This window comes from Lampetra fluviatilis, chromosome 25 (genome assembly GCF_964198595.1).
Source record: "Lampetra fluviatilis chromosome 25, kcLamFluv1.1, whole genome shotgun sequence".
Classification (NCBI taxonomy): Eukaryota; Metazoa; Chordata; class Hyperoartia; order Petromyzontiformes; family Petromyzontidae; genus Lampetra; species Lampetra fluviatilis.
Window position 1 is genome coordinate 8,624,962 of NC_136299.1, and position 20,356 is coordinate 8,645,317.

Consider the following 20,356-nt stretch of genomic DNA (forward strand, 5'->3'; position numbering starts at 1 on the left):
TGAGCCTAGGGTGCACCAAGCATTCTTTGCAGCACCTCCTATTACAGGCTTGGCAGTTGGGGGGATGTGGGTAAGGCTTAAAAATATGTTGCAATAATAATAAAGAAAAACAAACTCCTCTCGGTGGGAATTTCCCAAGTTATGACTGTTTAATAATGTCTTGCCCTGCCAGCCGAGACAATTGCGTATTGGCGTACAGTGTTTTATATATGGGGAAGTGAAAATATTACGTGAATGTACATACACAAGACAATGGTATGTACTACTGATGAGGACTAACTAAAAATTATATTTTTTCTGAACATCATTAAGATAGTCGTGGCCGTTTAGTACAAAGCACTACAGCGGTTTCCAAATATGACAAATTTCTGCAATTTTGATTTAAAGCTTTCGTGACTGCAGGGATTCATATTATTGGTTCTTTTGGTAAAGTCACGTAGAACGAAAATAATAAAATAACAAAAATATAAAAAAAGAACATTTTACATTTTCAAATTTTGCTGTGGATGTCACACTTGATGATGATTGCTTGTGTTGCAGTCGAAACGTCGTGAGATTTTTTTTATAGTTTTATATTTTTATAATTTTATTATTTCCCTTCTACGTGACTTTACCGAAAGAACCAAGAATATAAATTATTGCAATGTCATCTCGTTGAGCCGGTCTGACACGAGAGATTGGCTGCAAACACTGCTCTGGCTCATGTTAGTTCTCTTAATCGAGTTGAGCAACATATGTTAACAATCTTAATTAAGCTGATCATGATGCGGTGAGGATACAATAGTATTTCAGAGTGATGGATATAAAACAACAGGAAGAGTCCTGACTGACATTCAAGTAATTATAAAAGCATACATAATTAGAGCTCTGTACACTGTCTAAATAAATTAATGCAAATATTGGTCTGTAAAGCTAATAGACCGATAGGCTAAACGGTCTTTATTTATTTGCACGTGAAGATAGCCAACAGAGTTTTTTTTTATGAAATACCCGTAACTCTCAGCAGCAATGCACTATGAGTTTGATTCCAGTTATGATGCACGCAGGGCTTGACGCGAGATGTAAAAACATTACTGCTCCAACTGATGATCAATACTTAATCTCTTAACTGGCAACACAAGAAGCTCAACCCTGAGCGCAGGTGACGAGAAAGGGCAACAGACACCCGAAAACCAAAGTTACAAATCGATGGGGATGGCACGAGCGAGCCCGTCCCGTGTCAACGACATCGATGCGACGACGAAAAGGGATCTCAGCCGACGACGGGCTCTGTGTGTGTCACTGCGACTCCTTTCACCCGTGACTGAGTGAGATTTTAGGACCGGCTGGTCAGCTGATGGGGGGGGGGAGGGTGTTAAAAGCGAGTGGCACGTTGTCCTCTCCTTTCACAACCATTATGCACACGAGGGAGGAGGCACATAAGTGATAAAAATTGGTGGCGCACCTGCGTGATTGGACAATTTTCAACAATTACTGCGGTGGGGACAGGAACGAAAATGCATTTCTGACCATATTCGCTGCACAAATGAGGTGTTAACAAAAATAATGGAGGAAAAAGTCAACAACAACCAACGCATTCAAATATTTTGCATCTTATGAACTGCATACAATAAATACCATGAAACTTTTACCATGTACGGCAGATAATTTTATTTTAAAAACATAGTTTTCGTGGATTTTTAAGCCACTTAAATTGGCCTAGGTTATAAAGGTAGCAGATGCTACACAAGTGGTTTGAAAAGCACCAACATGGAGTGTGACCAACAGTGAATAAACGTTGCACTGTGGGCTTAAGGTTGTGACGTTAGGGGTATTCTTGTGAATTGCCACATGCTCACAAGGTAATGTAAAACGTTTCTACCACTCATTTATTTTTCACCTTGGGACATAACAGCCTGAATAACAAAGACACTCACGGCTGCTATAAATAAGCTAAACTTAAACAGTGTTAAAATGCCTACGACCATATCAGCTGGAACACGTACAATCTCGAAAACTAAGCAGCCTTGGTTGGGTGACCATCATACAACAATCTGATTTTCGTAGCATTTGTAGGGGAACGATGTGGTTGGCAGCAGAAGTCTGCGCAGCAAAATCCATTGTTGCCAAGTGCGTACGTCCACACTCCACCGCTTCCACCAACCCGCACTGATCAGCGTGGTCAAGTATGGCCGCACCTCCGATTAGCACGGTTGGCTATGTACGGCGTGAAAGAAGTTCAACATATGTACATACAAACAACCTCCACGACTCGCACAGGGTGTGTGGGGGAGGCCCTCTCATCATTCAGCAGGAGATTGACAAAATATTGTAAACTTAACAGTGTGGTCATTCATTTTCCCACTGCACAGGTTACATTTGTGTTTGGGGGGGGGTTGAATAAGCAGTTAAAAATATTAAATGTGGGCGTGTCGGCTAGACAGCCTCACTTTGTCAACATTGCTCGACTAAGCCTCCTAAACTGCACACCATTAACCCTACAATAACCACAGGTGCCAAAGCAGACAGTCGGGTATCTCAATAGCCACCACCCCGCCCCCGGGTAAAAAGCATCGTGTAGGCATGTTGTTTGTGCTGCCATATAAGCATGACGTTTTTGCGGCCATGGAAGTTCTCTTTTGCGTTTCCAAATCTCTGTCAAGTTTTAAGACACTTAACGATCGACTCCGTTGCATGTCACAATTCTGGGGCACGATCCAAGAACTGTTTTGTTTTCAACGTTATACTGTTAGTATATATGTCAAATCCCTCAGTCTCAAACCGTCACTTTGTAAGGCCATATCATTTGTAACACCACATGTACGCCCAGTCAACACTATCTTGTTAATTATATCTTTTTTGTAGCATCTCATTTGTATGCCTCAATCGTACTCCTTTGTAGACTCCTTAGAAGGAATGCCTTTGTAGAGAATCCTTTGAACAATTTGCTATATTTATACTGACCATTAGTGTATTTCAAACATGTCGCATAACATTTGCATCAATCGCAAATAACTTTTACCGTGAGCATAAGAATACATTTTTATGGAGGAATTAATTATATCACTTTTGACTGTGTTGCTCTGTAACAACAAATCCATAAGTTTCATGAAACACAACAGTGTGCAAGCCCCACAGATGAAAAAAATTAAGGTGTAAATACTGAACAATACATTTTTTTAGTTTGACAAATAATGAATGCAGCTAGCGGTAAGTGCCTAATTAAATTTGCTATATGCAAAAGTCTAACGAGGTCTGTTGGGAGTTTTGTGTCCATTTCTCAACGATGCCGATTGTTTAATGAGATCTGCCCAGACATGTCGAGGCGAGTGTGGCCTGCAGACCGAACATGCCATGTAAAGTTCGCCAATTTATAATCCCTGGGTTAACCCCGCATGTTATGCTTTAGTATTTTTAGTTACATATTTTGCCAGCCTCTATAGGCTTGGGTGTTAATTTTTAACTCCAACTTAAGCACGTTTGAAACCAGCTTGTAGCTGTGCAGTAAATACAGTGTTACATTCATAATTTAGGGGGGGGGGGAAGTTATCCAATGTTACTTTACATTAAGTTTATATTTATGTATTTTAAATTAAAAATCCCTTCATGTCATAAGAGTAAAGCTTGAAATAAAAATAAAATAAACATTAACTGTTTAGGTGAAACGTCAGGCACATGCACCACCCCTCGCAATAAACCCTTTTGCGAAAACCACACAAAGCCCTTGTTGCAAACAATATAACATCCTTGACCTAAAACCTTTACCCCAATAGCAAAAAAAAGCTACAAAAAGCGTCTCCATGCTTAAAAACAAGCATTCGGCAGTGAACATCTCTGAGCAATTGGTGTAAACTCCACATTCCTGTGAAAGGGACCTCTCCACCCACAGCATAACCAAAAAAAGAGTTCCACAAAGTGGAGTTCATTATTTTAATCCTGTGGGCTAACCCGACCCTCCTCTGCAATACAGCCACCCAAGCAGGTTAACTGAATCAAAGCAAGCACAAGTGGCCAAAACAGCCAAGGTCGTTGATGTGACCATTCCTCACTATCACTTGTTTCCCTCCTGCTCTAGCCACCTGACACTAGCTCCTACCCTAGGAGTGGGGCCTACCGCCTGCAAACGATATTTTATACACAATTCATAACTGATACTTGGGTTAGGCCACGTAATGATCGACCAAAAAAAATGTGAAATGTCACGTGCAGTCAGACTTCTTGGATTTCAAGCATCTGGGAAATCAGACTACCTGGATTCTGTCCCGAAAACGCTTGGCCCAGTTTCAATCGAAACATAAAATCTAATCGCTAAATACCAGTGAGCTGAAACAATAAGTTAAACGCTTGCACACTTGACAATATTGTTTGGCAACGTCACGTGGTGGAGGGTCTTATGACAGCATCATTATGTGTCCTGACCAAAAGGAAAATTCCCAATCGTAACATTGGCTGCAACAACATACACATTAAACATGTTTTTTTAACACATGCCCACCAGCTCTTAACCCCAAATTCTTGCTCTCTGACCCCCCAAAGAATTGTATATTTGGAGTCACGTGGATTTTTTTCCGGGGCCTCCAGTTTTCCCCTCAACTTTTCGAAGTGACATGCGTTTAGAGTATTTGGCTGCTATAAATATCCACGTGATAAGCCACTTCGTTGAGCTATCATTTGTGGCCAGGTCGCCTCTGATAAAGGGCTATATAGCTCAGTGGGCCTTACCTGGTAAAATCCAAATAATTTATAGTTTTAATTGGCTCTAAGCTCCGACCTGGCTTCAGCCCGACCCGCACCTTAGACTCCAGGTAGATCCCCGTGGCGGGCAGCTTGGCCATCTGCCAGATGCAAATGGCGAGCCCCACGGCGCACGCCACAAACAGCACATCGTTGACCAGCACGCGCAGCAGCACCAGCCGCTTGAGCACCATGTAGGAGGGGCCGCCCGCCACGAGGACGGCGCAGGACACGTTCACCGCCAGGAAGAGCAGCGAGGCGAGCAGCAGCACCCCTCTGAGCACCCGGCTATTTCGAGAAAGAGACAGACGTACACACGCAAAAGGAGGACAAATAATAATGATTTAACAGGACCCTGCGGGGTGGGCTGGTAGGAATAATACTTAGTACCGGTACAGGGATATCGACCAGGTATAGAGGAGTTAAAGAAAAAATTACTGTATTCTAGTGTAACGTTAATTAAAAGTGTTTGTTTTGACAAGAAACGCTGTGAGATTTAAAGACTCGTAGTCTTTCATTTCCAAACGATTACATCTGAGATTAATTGACCTTAGATGGGGAAACTCGAATGCATTTACTAGTATAAAGGTGAAATAAAATAGAGGGAATAAACGGCACCTTGGTGCATTTTATGTCGTCTACATAGAGTTGAATAAACGGGCGTTTTGCATATTCATATAACAGTACTACATTGAGCAGTGTTTGTTTGGCACTTCGAGTTTTTATTCGCGCGCCCGACATGGATACCGAAAACAACCACGACTTTGAAGACCCCAATGGTTGTCTGGACGCCCACATTGAAAAGATGCTTGCTGAAACAGAGACCGCATTTGCTGCTGGAACCCTTTACAAACTCGCAGTGAAAAGCGTCGTTTCCATGGACCCAGAACCAACCGCAGTTGGTGCTGCTATAACGGTAGCATCGCCACCAAACATGCAGCCAGCAGCTAAATAATCAAAGATTGCAGCACAAGTAGAAATACTTGCGTGTGAATACGATGTAGTGAACACGGCAGAGATGTGGTGAACACGGCAGAGATGTGGTGAACACGGCAGAGATGTGGTGAACACGGCAGAGATGTGGTGAACACGGCAGAGATGTGGTGAACACGGCAGATGTAGTGAACACGGCAGATGTAGTGAACACGGCAGAGATGTAGTGAACACGGCAGAGATGTAGTGAACACAGCAGATGTAGTGAACACAACAGATGTAGTGAACACGGCAGAGATGTAGTGAACACGGCAGAGATGTAGTGAACACGGCAGAGATGTAGTGAACACGGCAGAGATGTAGTAAACACGACAGAGATGTAGTGAACACGACAGAGATGTAGTGAACACGACAGAGATGTAGAGATGATAGTGAACACGGCAGAGATGTAGTGAACACAGCAGATGTAGTGAACACGGCAGAGATGTAGTGAACACGGCAGAGATGTGGTGAACACGACAGAGATGTGAACATGGCAGAGATGTGGTGAACACGGCAGAGATGTAGTGAACACGACAGATGTAGAGATGATAGTGAACACGACAGAGATATAGTGAACACGACAGAGATATAGTGAACACGACAGAGATGTAGAGATGATAGTGAACACGACAGAGATGTAGTGAACACGACAGAGATGTAGAGATGATAGTGAACACGACAGAGATGTAGAGATGATAGTGAACACGGCAGAGATGTAGTGAACACAGCAGATGTAGTGAACACGACAGAGATGTAGTGAACACGGTAGAACTATAAGCGAGTGAATAGCAGCAGCGACGAGGCCTCTCGCTGCCTCCGCTCTGCCACTGCCGGGCTGCAGATTCAGCCGAGTCAGGCACCACTGCCAATATGCACAACAACAACAACAATAAACGTGCTGCGTTTCATCTCTGTGTTAATAAGCCTCCCGCACTAGGCCTCGCGAAGCCTGCCGCACTAGGCCTCGCGCCGTGCTTTTCGTGCACACATAAGGCGATTAAATGTATCTCGTCTCTGTGTTAATAAATGTTTCTTGTCTCTGTGTTAAAAAAACATGCTGCGTTTCAGTAAAGTAATTTTTTTTTAAATAAACGTGCTGCGTTTCATCTCTGTGTTAATAAGCCTGCCGAACTAGGCCTCGTGAAGCCTGCCGCACTAGGCCTCGCGCCGTGCTTTTCGTGCACAAATAAGGCGATTAAATGTATCTCGTCTCTGTGTTAATAAATGTTTCTTGTCTGTGTTAAAAAAAACGTGCTGCGTTTCAGTAAAGTAATTTTGAAGCGAAGTTTAAAGTTTTGCCGTGATGCGCCGGAAGCGACGGCCATCTTGTTTAATTCACAGATCGCAGGGGGAGCGGGTGGCCATCTTGTCGGACAGGGTCATGCCAAGTGTTTGCAGTAGGGGGCGATGTTGATGGACGGACGGACAAACGCGGACGGACGGACAAACGCGGACGGACACATTAATCTATTGGTGGTCTGGTCCACTTCGTTCCTACCAGTAATAGTTTTGTAAAGCAGTTTCCATTAACTCTGTCTTACACCTGCACATGACCTGAATTCGTAGCTCAAGCATGGGAAAACTATCTTTACGATCACAAATATTGTTCCCGAATTTCCAAATCCAATTTTCCCCAGATCGAGCATTCCATTTTTCTGGTCCACTTTAATAACGTTAGCTACGGGTTCCACTGCATTTCCAGCAGACTTTCTGTCTGTTTATTAAAGAAACCCAGCCATATCATATACACAAACATGAACAAGGATTGGAAGTCCTTGGCTCATATTTGAAAGAAAGTGCTCTTCATTTCCAGTCCATAAAATGAATGTTTAATCACATGGTGCATAGCTCCATTTATTTACTTACCCAGGAAAGTCCCAATGCTCATTATGATGAGTCTCATTATCAGGAGGGTTTTGCATTGGGATATTTGGCTAATGTTTAAAAAGCATGTTTTGCTTTGTGTGGGAGGAAACTCAAGTATCTGCAGAATAGGTACCAAGTGTACTAGGTGATAACACCAAAATCTTTTGTGATGTAGATGGTTCCCAAACCCATTTGCTGTACCTCCTGACAACATCACATCCCAGCAGGATGTTTCGGAGTTTCAGAACTTTACATAACACACCAAACCTCACCCCACAACTTTACATAATACACCAACCTTCACCCCACGCCTGTTCGGCACACAAAAGAAAAACCTAATATAAATATACACGTGTAAAACCAAAACAATGCAGATTTTTTTTGCGTGCTCAAGAGCTCACACACAACAATGGATTTACAGCCAGGAAGTTGAATGGACAACATCAGCAGGACTGCTGCCCTCAGCACAGCTGAGAAAACAAATGGGCTGCATGGTGGATTAGCAATGAGTGCCTAACTCACACGCAATAAAAAAAAATGCATCACTGTGACTTGCAGAAATTAGCCTGCTCTGATTTGCCTCATTAAAACAGCTTCGTGGAACACAGTCGTTGCTCCATGAGGTTTTTAAATCAGCAATGCAGATTGCCAGGAATTCGGCCGTGTGATTTTGTCACTAGTTTTAATAACATCCACACGCTTGTGTATGTTTCAAACAATTGGAAAGTTTCCCAGGTACTCATTCTTACTTGTTTTTATGTTGCTCTTCAGCGTGCTTCGATTTTGCTCTTATTACCATCTGAAATTAGAAACAAAGACGTAATATTTGCAACAAAACTCGACAATGTTATGATCATTAAATAGGGACACAAATACATGCATCTTGATTAGCACTATTCTATGAAACTCTTGTATTGCTCCGTTGGCAAACAATTTGCGCATGTTCATTTTCCATGTAACTGCTCAGGAAAATTACTGCTGCAATTAGTGCAAGCCTTACGCGTTTTTGTTGTTGAAAACTACACATCTTCAAAACTAATAGCTGCACATCAACAAAGCATTAAGGTTTGGATTTAGCATTTGTTCATTTAGGTCTTGATTTCAAGTGACACAATAACCAGATGGGTAACTCATCCCTTCTTTCACTTAAGGTTGAATGGTGCCAGTGACAGGAGAGACAAAGCTAATGGCTTTTCTTTTAACTTTGTTTTAATAAAGGCAAGAACAATAAAGACAATAATGTGCTCTTCCATCACAACAACGAATGAACACAAGGCATACACACACATAAAAAGCACGTGCTTCCAAATGAGCAGGATTGGTTCAACATTACTGAACTGGTTTCGACATTTAGTGTTGCATCGGCAGTCACACTTGCTTGAACCAATGGTGGTGAACTGCCAGATGTTTATTGGCAACAAATCTCAGCAGTCAAGCGACTCTGCTGACGACACTAAATGTCAAAACCAGTTCAGAGTTTGCTGGTATTTAACCAAATGTCACCGAAACTATACATTCTCGTAGACCGTGTGGCTCATGGAATGTGAAAATATTGTATTTTTTGATATGATAGACATATGCGTGATAGAGGCATATTGTCCGATTATAAGTTGCTTAACTTATATTCTCCATGATGGTAATGATTATTTTGTGTGAGATTAGCTTAAAATATTCTACCCAATGTTGCTGTGCTGAAGGACTATGGTCAAGAGAGCAGTGTGGGGGACAGATGAGTGTGATTGTTTGCCGGTGTTAATTGCATTGTGCGTTTACACTGCGGCAAGTTTGTTGACAGCTGCCGACCTGCAAAGCTCCGAAATAACATCGGTTTGTTCAGCAAAGTGTAACCAAACAAGCGAAGTTGGCAAACTTGGGAAAGATACACACACACAAGCAGAGCCTTGAGGCAAGCTGGCCAGCTGGCCAGCTGGCCTCGACCTATTTGGAAAATACACCAAGTAATATTCAAGGCCGAGAATGTTCCCGACTAAACCCAGTGGATGCCGGTGTAAACAATATGCTGGGTCTCTAAGGGCACTGGCTGAAGCACAGCAATCACAAATCCATCACCACATTAATCGGTCCGAACACAGGCAGTCATTTGTGCCTTAATCGATGGCGTTCACCTAAACGCAAGTGAGAGGCTTGCAGGAATTACTCTTTGGTTCTTTCGGTAAAGTGACGTATAAATAGAAAATAATAAATTAAATACTAGCATACGACGTTTCGATTGCAACACAAGCAATCATCATCAGGTATAAATGAAATAGAAACACAAATCTAGTATACTTAGAAATGTAATACAACAGAGTCGGATAACATAACAGTCAACACCCTACCTGGTTGATTACGATCTTCCTGAGAATGCAAAATTTGAGAGAGAGATAAAACACAGAACCAGAGACAATTAGACAGACATATAAGTAGAGACAGATATCACAGAGATACATAGAGAGAGACAAACATAGAGACAAACATAGGCACTCTCTCTATGTATCTCTGTGATATCTGTCTCTACTTATATGTCTGTCTATATGTCTCTGGTTCTGTGTTTTATCTCTCTCTAAAATTTAGCATTCTCAGGAAGAACGTAATCAACCAGGTAGGGTGTTGACTGTTATGTTATCCGACTCTGTTGTATTACATTACATTTCTAAGTATACTAGATTTGTGTTTCTATTTCATTTATACCTGATGATGATTGCTTGTGTTGCAATCGAAACGTCGTATGCTAGTATTTAATTTATTATTTTCTCTTTATACGTGACTTTACCGAAAGAACCACAGAGTAATTCCTGCAGTCACGAAAGCTCCAAATTAAGTATAGGCCTGCAGGAGACAATACACACGAATAAATACCTCAAGCCAGGTGAGAGGCCATAAATAACAACGGCTGTTTTGTGCAGCGGTGTGATGAGAATAAACAGCAACTTAGATATAATTTATTTTCATTATCCCATTGGTAGGAGATAAATCGTGGGAGTAATAAAACATAATTGTTTACTTTAAACACCCTAAGAGCCCGCTGACTCACAAAGCCTCTTAAGAGAGTTATTTATGAAATAAAAATGAAATAAATAACAGCCCTGCATAAAGATGAGATTAAAAGTCTCTTCAAGTAAAGATGATGTTGATTAACCTCATTGTGGTAAAGATGATGAGAATGATGATAAGCTTTAATGACAATTTTACAGATGGCAATGATGAAGCTTAACACAGCGATGCAAAAAATGGCAGCAAAACGATTACATTTTTAATTATTAAAATAGCGCCAGTGAAGATGTTAAGCTGATTATTTATTCCATGGATTACAGTATTCATACGATGACATTGATAAATATGATAATGGTGACCATGGTGAAGATGACAGCTCAACCGAGGTCCGAAATTGTGAGGATGACCATAATGCAGATAATTGTAATGGTAAAAGTGAAGATAATGCACATGATATAAATACCAATGATGATACACATTCTATTTAAGATTATCCCAGCGATGGTGATCATGATTTTGAGGAAGATGTTGCTCATATCCAGGAATCAGGTGGCCAGGATCGTAGCACCATCACCTCACCTGGGCGATAGCCTCAACAAGAACATCCACAATTCATCACGAAAATTTGGTTTTAATTTGAAGCCACACACAACTGATGGGCAAGATGCTGTTCGCAAACACCAATTAAGGCCCGCAACTGGGTGGTGTGACTAGCCCACCCACACAGCTGTCTCCTTAGTGCTGAAGTGTACACACATCGGGTCCTATACTCGTGCAAGACCTGGGGGAGACCCAACACCAAATAAAATACCAACAAAAACGTCTCCACGTCGCTCGTTCCAAGCTACGTGCACCTTGAATACACACACGCACAAGCACGCATGTGGTATACACAAATACGACACCATTATCTCACCGAGCAAAAGTATTTACACACTACACCAAACTACCTCGATTTGAAGACCTCTGGTAGGCCAGTCAGTCCATAAAGACCTAAACAGACTGTTGGGGAAAGTGCTCTGTTAAGGAGCATTTATGAAATAATTTTTGAAATGCTGGCATGGCACACGAGGGGTTCGGGTGACCAGCAACTACGCCAGGCCGCCTTTGTCTTCCCAGTGCTGATGTTTTACACACCGCACTACGTACTCATTGGTGACCGAGTCGACCTAGGGGAGTCCCGGGACTGGTTCAGATAATCGTCACCGGTGTTGTTGGTCGTGAGCTTGAATTGAACTCGAGTAGCGAAGCGCGCTGACCACGACGACACTACCGCTCCCCAGGCCAGACAACACACAAATATCCCCCGTATAGCTTTAACAGACTGTAGGGACAAGTGCTGTTAGCGAGTAGCACCTATGAAGGCCGGCACGGCACACGACGGGGTGGGTGACCAGCACCACGCCCGACCGCCTTTGTCTCCCCCAATGCTGATGTTTTTTTTACCGCACCAGAGTACTCATTAGTGGGCCGACTAGTCATAAGGTGAAGGCCCTGAACACACGCGCGTACAGCATAACAACACCACCACCACAGTACCTGTGAGAAGTACAAGTTGAGGAGGCATAGCGTGAAGAACTGCAGGCACACGGGGCAGCAGTAGAGGAGCCAGAAGGCGAATGCCCCCAGACGATTTGCCGCCTGGCAGTTTTCGAAGTAGAACACGAAGAGCGTGGCCCTGAGGCCGGCCCAGAGGAGGCACAGGGCCAGGAAGACGGTCTGGAAACTAAAGCGCTTGTACCTGTACCTGAGCACCAGCCACAGCTGCAGGTAGACACAGAGGAAGAGTAGCCCGTAGAGGCCCGTGAAGAGGCCCGTGAGAGCCGTGGCTACCGACGGAGGCACTGCGGGCCCTACAGGAGCTGGAGGGCCCGGGACGTCGCCACCGCGTGCCCACGTTGAAGGGGGTTGTGGTGGTGATGATGAAGACGACGAGGATGATAGAGGAGGTGGTGGTTGTGAGGGTGCTGCTAACATGGCCATCGACAGCCACAGAGACATGGTTTAAGACCAAATTGCCGCGGGGCAACACGCGTACACGGAGTAGGGTGAAGTCCTGGAGTTGATTACTACTAGTTCTGTACCCGTACTAAAGTTGATAAGAGTTGGTTGGTTGGTTATAGCAAACGAGCCAATGTTGAGGTATTACGTTGTAGTAACACTAGGTTCTATTGTGCTGTTGGTGATGCGAGATTGTTGATATATTCCTACTGTATTACGTTAATCGTGATATATTATTCCTCTTCTGATGGTTGCTATGGTTTGTTAGTACAATACCACTGGAACTGCAGTTCCTGTTGGTGGCTACGTGTTGTATGTTAACGATTACATGACCTCGAGCATAAAACGTATTTAACTACGCCAAAATGCGTTCGCGTAATTACTTAAACGAAACAACGTTTCAACACTTGCCATGCAGCGTATTTAAATTTTACGTCAGAACTGTGTTTATTTTAGCAATTTAAAATTAATATCTCAGTACTTCATCACCTAGTAATGTCAAGTAAATGCGTGAACGCGTTACGTTTACGACGACTGTTGTTGTTGAACTTCTTGCGCGGACTACATCTTTTAAATGCCCCTCCGCCCGTCCGTCACAACATTTGAAATCTGAGGTAAAAAAAAAATGTGTGCGTGAAAAAAGAAATACAATTACTGCGAATGTATCCGATCGCGGCGGTTTCCTAACAGGCCCATGAGTGCGAAGGCTTGGGGAAGGAAATGGAAAACAGAAACTTTGTGAGAAAGGGAGAAGAGAAACGAAAAATTAAAAATTAAACGCAAAAGCGCGCGTAACGCCGCGAGCGCGCAGCCCGACTAACTTCCGGTCGTCCACCGCCGCACTTCCGGTAATCCCGTGCGCATGCGCGAGACTGGCCCTTTAAAGTTTCTTGGGTTCTCGGTTGAGTCACTCGCGTGGGCGGGGTTCAGGTTGAGGGGGGGAGCGGTGGTGCGGCGGTTAGCGCACTGCGCTTCAAAGCCCGGTCGAGCAGAGTTCGTTAAGCTCTCACAGACCTGTCAACCCCTTATCAGTGCCCTACCTTATTGCAGAACAATTCAGACCTTGTTGGTCACCCCGCGCCCCTCATAAATATCAACGTTCATCCTACAAAGTCCAACATCACAAGGGAGAAACACAAATGGACAATTTTTTTTGCCCCGTATTGAAACAGCTGTACGCCGTATGGACCTGAAAACTCAATTTCCATGTACAATAAATACGGGTAAACCGTATCGGTTGACAGGTGTTATTTTAATGGCCAAATTCGGTGACGTATATCGGAATCGCTCCTGGGCCTGCCCTAAGTCGACTCAGCCTTTAAAAAAGTAGTATCTGGTGCGGTGTGTAAATAAACAGTACTGGGGAGACAAAGACGGCCGGGTCTGGTGTTGGCCACCCACCCCTCGCCCCAACAGTCTGTTAAAGGACGACGACCGATTCAGATATCGTAGCGCAGTGCGCCAACCACGGCGCCACCGTTCCTCACTCACCTAAGACGCGTTGTAAATACATCTACATACAGGATGTTTCAAAAGGATGGAACCAATTTGAAATCGCTATATTTCTGCAACCACGAACCGCCCATGAATGAAACTCTTACCACTTGAAAGGGCGGGGCATAGAGTTTCAAATTATTATCACTGTATGCCTCTCCCAGCGCACAAACAGCCCCTAGCCTCAGTCATTCGCAAGACACACTGCCTCAACGTTGGAGAGGTCGCACAGGACCCAAGAATTGGCGCTACACTCTTGGCCCCCAAGATCCCCAGACATCATCACACCCTGCGACTTTTTATTGTGGGGATACGTCAAAGGCCCGTGGTGTTTTTGTGCCACCATTAGCGACTCGTCTGGATGACCTAAACAACAGAATCACGGCAGCGGTGACTTCAGTGGAAGAAGACACTTTGAGAGGGGATTGGGAAGAATTCAACGATCGTCTCGATGTTGTCCGTACAGCAGGTGGAGGGCACATCGAGCATTTATAAAATGGTTAATAAAACTTGATAACTCATTAAACCGTTTGTAACTGTTTGTGTAATTGTAACGTGTTGCCATCGTGAAATATACAGCTTTGAAATTTGGTCCATCTTTTTAAACATCCTGTATTTAAAAGGGAAATTTGTGAATATGTGTGTCTTTGCGAAATGTTTAGCATACTTCACGACATGCAACAAACTTGAAATTTGGCATGCGGGTAGCTTCCAGACTGCACACAATGCAAAAAGTATAAAAGTAGATAATGGATATATTTTTCACGGCAAGTGAGTGGTGACGTCACATCTGTGATGTCACCCGCATGCGGCAGCGTCACGCAGTGTGCCTACTGACGTCACGCATCCCCCCCCAACCCTCCGCGTAGGCCGATTAATCCAAGACAAGATTCCAAGTCCCGGGCGAAGCCGGGTAGTAAAGCTAGTACAGTATAACATACGCACAACTCCCACCCACGCGAGCATTGAAACACTCGCTCTTTCAGTTCCTTATCATTCCCCGCCTGACCCGTCACTCCCTCCACCCCTTCGAGCAGTTAATCTTCATTGCAAGGCTCGTCGGCCACTGGCAGCCCCTGGTGACCTTTAGTGCAAACCCCCGACAATACATTAATGGTGAATTCACCCACCCCGCATCATCATCATCGTGCTGCTGTCAAACCCCAAAGGTTTCAAATTATGTGTGGCAACCCTCGCACACACTGGCGATGTCTTATCGGCGAAAGTGACCCACCTCTGAAAATTTGCGAAGAACACCCCTCCTATCTCATTTAACCGGAGCGTTCTTCGCTCGGAGCGTTCCCCATCCCGACCATTCCTGGAATTCCTGAAGGTTTTCGCGATTGTTGCCGTAGTAATCTCTCCCGTGTGTTTTCGAGTTGTACCAAATGTGTTGTTCGGTATGATGTCCGACGTTTCTGTGGGTGCTCCGGTTTCCTCCCATGCGTGCAACAACAACAACAATAATAATGAACAAGTCATGCATTGGTTGAAAGAATCTTAAAATAAGATCGAATGTAGCAGCAGGACCCTCCTAGAAAAAATAATCATACGACTCAGTGAGGCTCTCTCCTGGATAAATCATTAAATTATATTTGATTAATATACTTGTATTACAGCAGCGGGGTGAGTGAGCAATTGCAGGGCTGGGCCTTTATCGTTAACGAGCGCCACACGAAGGGCAGAATTAAGCAAAAAAAAAGTTAGACAGCCTGATGGGATATTAAAAGCACACCATCAATCACGCACAACTGTATATATATTGCTCTTTTTTGTGACTGCAGTTGATGTATAGCCACCGTGTCAAACCATCGGCGAGCCTCCGCTTTCAAGGCAGGGGTTGGTGGGTCTCCTAGAGATTTGCGCATTGGTGGCGCTAGGCAGAATCACACTAAACAATCGCTCAGGGCCCCAAGCAGCCCAAGGGGCCACTGATTAATACAAAAAATGAGTATGCGTTGTCTGTACGGGATAGAGTCTTTCCCCCTCTCGCACGTCGGGTTTTCTCCCAGTGCTTGCGGTTACCTGTGAAAATACTGGACATCTGTGCAACTGCTTGACATCTGTGAAAAAGAGATTCATAGCTCATCTGATTCCCTCCTGTATAAATAAGTATTCCGATTTTTATTTCTTCCACATGTAAACACTCATTAATTCTCCGATAACACCTTGATATAAAGAGGATCGCAGAACATGGCCAATTGTTGGTAGCACGCCAGGTTTCTCACTAACTGGCTGCTGCTGCTGCCTTTCAGCTCGTCCGTGGATCCTCCTCGCGCCTCCGAATCGTTCTTTGTCTAGAAAAGTGAGCGAATCCTGTGCGGCGCGTTCCCAATTAAAATGACAATGCTGTAGTTGTAATATTCATAATAATCACGTGATCTATTCTGCCTCACCACTAGGAGTGTATACATTCACAACGAATGGCAGGCAAAACCAGAATAACAAGAAGTGCGAATTTTTTGACGATTTCGGTAAAAAAAAAACGTTGCAATATTTCAAGAGCCGCACAATGCACACGTGGGTGAGCACGAGACGGCGGTGGTCCTCAATGAACGACGTCACAAACCAATGACGTCACGATAATAGCACGCGGCTCCGGAGCCGCAGTTTGCCAAAACCCTTTGGCTTAGGGCCCCCCCAACAACATTGGCGATCACCAAACCACTGGGCAGCTTCACGGTGGTAAATATAGCCACCGGTGACCAGAGTAGGCCTCTTTATCGCCTCGTGTGCGTGGGGGGGGGGGTCCTCCAGGATTGAAGTCTTCCTTCTCTCAAGTCTAATGGGAGCGGCGCCCGGCTCTTCTGGAAGTCCTGAACCAGTGGGTGGACATTCCACGTTATATGTGGCGGGGACGAGTCCATGCAACGCGGACGACACACTCTCTCTCTCTGTGGTACGAATTTTATCGATCCCTGCATGGGGTGATGATGGGCTGAGTCGACTCCCGACATGCAATGTAACCTCTTGACCTTTGGATTGTGCGTCACGTGCTCTCATTGGATCGGTGTCGATGTGCGGAGCGAATGCCTTTGCGGTTTCATCCTCATGCGCATGATCATCGTCGTCATCAGCCGTGGTCTCTCCACTGCTGGATGAAGCCCTCCCCACGCCGTCGCCATCTCTAACCCTCCTGCGGTGACCGTCGCAATCCAACTCGCTCCCAGCACGCGAGAAGATTTCACCGCTCCATCTCCTCCGCTTCTGACGCGGCTCCCCACAGCGTCGTTTTCTCTCCTCCGGCTGCCGTTCTCTCATTGGTCTCAACCACCGACTATCATCCCCTGGTGTTTTTTTTATATGTTATATTTTTATTGCTTCGTAACGTACAACAGTCTCGAACGGTGTACAATATGATTACTATCTAGGATTGTGTTGCAATATATATTGTTATTGTATTATACGTGACCCCAATATGCCCAGCGTTCGTACAGAGCATTGCAAATGTAAACAACATCCATCCATCATCCTGGAGACAGAAATTAACCTCTCCAGGGTCGATTTGTTATTGTCTTTTACAAAACCTCTTAGCAGCAGCAGCAGCAACAATCAACACCCACAACCACCACAAACGACAAAGATGAAAGGCACCCATGTAGCCTTGAACGGACTGTTGGGGCGAGAGCGCTGTGAATGGCCACCTATGAAGGTCGGCACTGCACACCACGCCGCCTTTGTCTCCCCAATGGCGACGTTCACACACCGCGCCAGGAACTCATTTGAGGCTGAGTTGACCTAGGGGGAGGCCCTCGACTGGTTAAAATATTCGCCACTATCACCGGTCGTGAATGATTGGCAACACAAAGCGCTAACTACAGTACTACACTACCGCTCCCCACACAACCACCATCACCACGAGTATCAACCATGACCACGACCACCACCAACAACAACAGCAGTAACGACAACAGCAGCTACACCACTACTACGAACAATGCCACAATAACAATCACCACCTACAATCACCAACAGCAACTGCCGCCTCCGCCACCACAAACAACAACCACAGAGACCACTACCAAAGATAAAGATCCCCCGTAAAGGCTTAACAGACTGTAGGGGCAAGTGCTGTTAGCGAGCACCTGTGAAGGCCGGCACGACACACGAGGGGATGGATGGCCAACACCACGCATGGCCGCCTTTGTCTACCCAGTGGCGACGTTTACACACCGCACCAGGTACTCATTTGAGGCTGAATTGACTTAGGGGAGGCCCAGGACCGGTTCAGATAATCGTCACCGGTGTTGGCCGTGAGGGGGAATCGAACTCGGGTCACCGGCTTCGTAGCGTAGCGCGCTAACCACGACACTACCGCTCCCCACAAGCGCACACACACACAGACACACACAGACACACACACACAGCACCACATTCATTCGTGACCCACGGCCAATTTAACCGTGGATGACCCGGACGGGAGGTAGCCCATGACTGGTTCGGATGTCCACTCGTCTCCGATGTTATTCGCCGGTGGGAATCGAACTCGGGTGGTCAGGCCCGTGTAGGGTGGTGCGCGAACTTTTGCACCGTCGCATCCACCCCGACCTCCCTGCGTGGCGTGCTGGGTTTTCTCCGGGTGCTCTTCCCGAAACATCCCAAAACGCGGTAAAGGCGCGGCCCTGCAACTGCTGACTGACTCCACTGCTGGCAGGAGGGCTTGCACTCGAGGTAGCTCTAGAGTCGAGTCCCCATGTAGCAGCTATTTTGGTCTACTCTTCCACGATCTACCCACAATTTACCCCACCGCCCAGCATGAACCTTCTGTAAAAAAAAGCCTCCTCATTGCTGTGACTCAGTGAGGCTTTCTTACGTCAAGGGCATGAATATTATATTATTATTGTCGTGGTCCGTGGGAAGCATAGGTATCATCATCATCCCTTCCTCCCTCCCTCTCCACACGGAGCTAAGAGTCAGGGGATGTGGAGGGAACGGCACGGATCAAAGAGGCAGCAGCGTGGGAGGGAGCAGAGTTGATGGAGGTAAGAAAGATGGACTCTGCTTTCTCTCTATATATATTCCTGAGCTAATGACCTGTGTCCCTGCATGACCATATCTCAATTTCAATATCCGTATCGCCTCTGTGCAAGAGTCAAGGAGGGTGAAAACTATGAAACGCAGCAGGACCCCTTTGCATTTGACGGGACCACAAAAAAAACCGACTCAACGCGTTCGTCAGTATCGTTAGTTGCCTTAAAGGACCCCGCCAGAGGAACCCTCGGCAGGGCGAGCGGCCCTCAAGAGGAAGGATCCGAGTTTAAATCCTGGCTGGGGTGGGATGGAATGTGGGATTTCCACCACTGGATCAGCTCTGCGACACGTGAGATGACCGCCAATGCATAAATGCTCGCTGGGCGGAAATCGCTTTGAAATTTTAAGGGAATTTTTTTTGACATTTCAGGCAATGGCCCTTCTGCATAACACATGGATCTAGCGCAGATATAGTCTATGTGCTATCAATCAGGACAATTGCCCGAAACGTCGTCTAGAATTGCCAACGAAGCATCACCAAACGCTCTGTTCCATTTCAAAAGGAAGCATTCTTGTGAAACGGAAATCATTCTTTCTTTCTTCTCAGAAGGAGACCACATTGCGAATTCACTTCTGACTCGAGTCTTGAGGGATTTCTCAGCCGTTTCATTGGCGGCCAAGGCGCGGGACTGACCCCGCACCCGTAAGCCTGCGACTCTCTCTGTGCGTGTATCTCGGGGTCTCTGTACACAGTCATTCGGTGACCTTCGATGTTGACCGTGAACTCGTTAATCGATCCCTGTGGTCGGTCCACTGACACCCGGAGCCGCCCCTAGGGTAACGACGAATCAGGGCGACTGCCCCGGGCCCCGCACTTTAGGGGGGGGAGGGGGGAGTGGCGCGCTTCGACGTGATGGTGTCAGATGTAAGACTTCCGGTTTAGTTTCAAAGGAGTGGTGGGGCTCAGAGTTGCCCCGGGTACCGCACCCACCCATCCCCCCCACCCATTCCCCCCACCCATCCCCCCCACCACATTATGGACGGACCCTGCTAACACCTCACTAGGATTCGAAGCCGGGTCCTCAGCGGCAGCGGCTCAGCGTCTCTGTGACTCGTGAGGCCCCGCATCGCTCCCTCTGGCTCGACCCCCCTCGGAACGCGTGCAAGTGGCACGCAGGAGACGCACGCTTCAGTGAAATGGGCACCACGCTTTTGTTGTGGGTTTCTCACCCCCCCTCCCGCCCCTCAACCGGCCACACAGAGTTTGTAAAAAGGGGAAAAATACAAAAATGAAACAAAAAATAAAGGAGACGGATTGCCAGGTAATACGAGATGTGTGTTG

The 20,356-nt window shown here is 45.6% G+C and overlaps 1 protein-coding gene across 2 annotated transcripts in view; it reads right to left on the reverse strand.

Annotated features, from left to right (window-relative positions):
* GPR137C (G protein-coupled receptor 137C) overlaps nucleotides 1–13,401 on the reverse strand; it is a 29,339-nt gene extending 15,938 nt beyond the window's left edge. Inside the window, exons 1-3 of one of the 2 annotated variants that reach the window (XM_078868205.1) lie at nucleotides 12,088–13,401; nucleotides 8,304–8,353; nucleotides 4,818–5,001 (exon numbers count right to left, since the gene is read on the reverse strand). In XM_078868205.1, coding sequence (XP_078724331.1) covers nucleotides 4,818–5,001; nucleotides 8,304–8,353; nucleotides 12,088–12,549 — 696 coding nt within the window. In that variant the 5' untranslated portion in view covers nucleotides 12,550–13,401. Of the gene's footprint in view, nucleotides 1–4,772; nucleotides 5,002–8,303; nucleotides 8,354–12,087 lie in introns of both variants that reach the window. The other variant, XM_078868204.1, reaches the window with a different exon arrangement.
* Nucleotides 13,402–20,356: the final 6,955 nt, after the last annotated feature.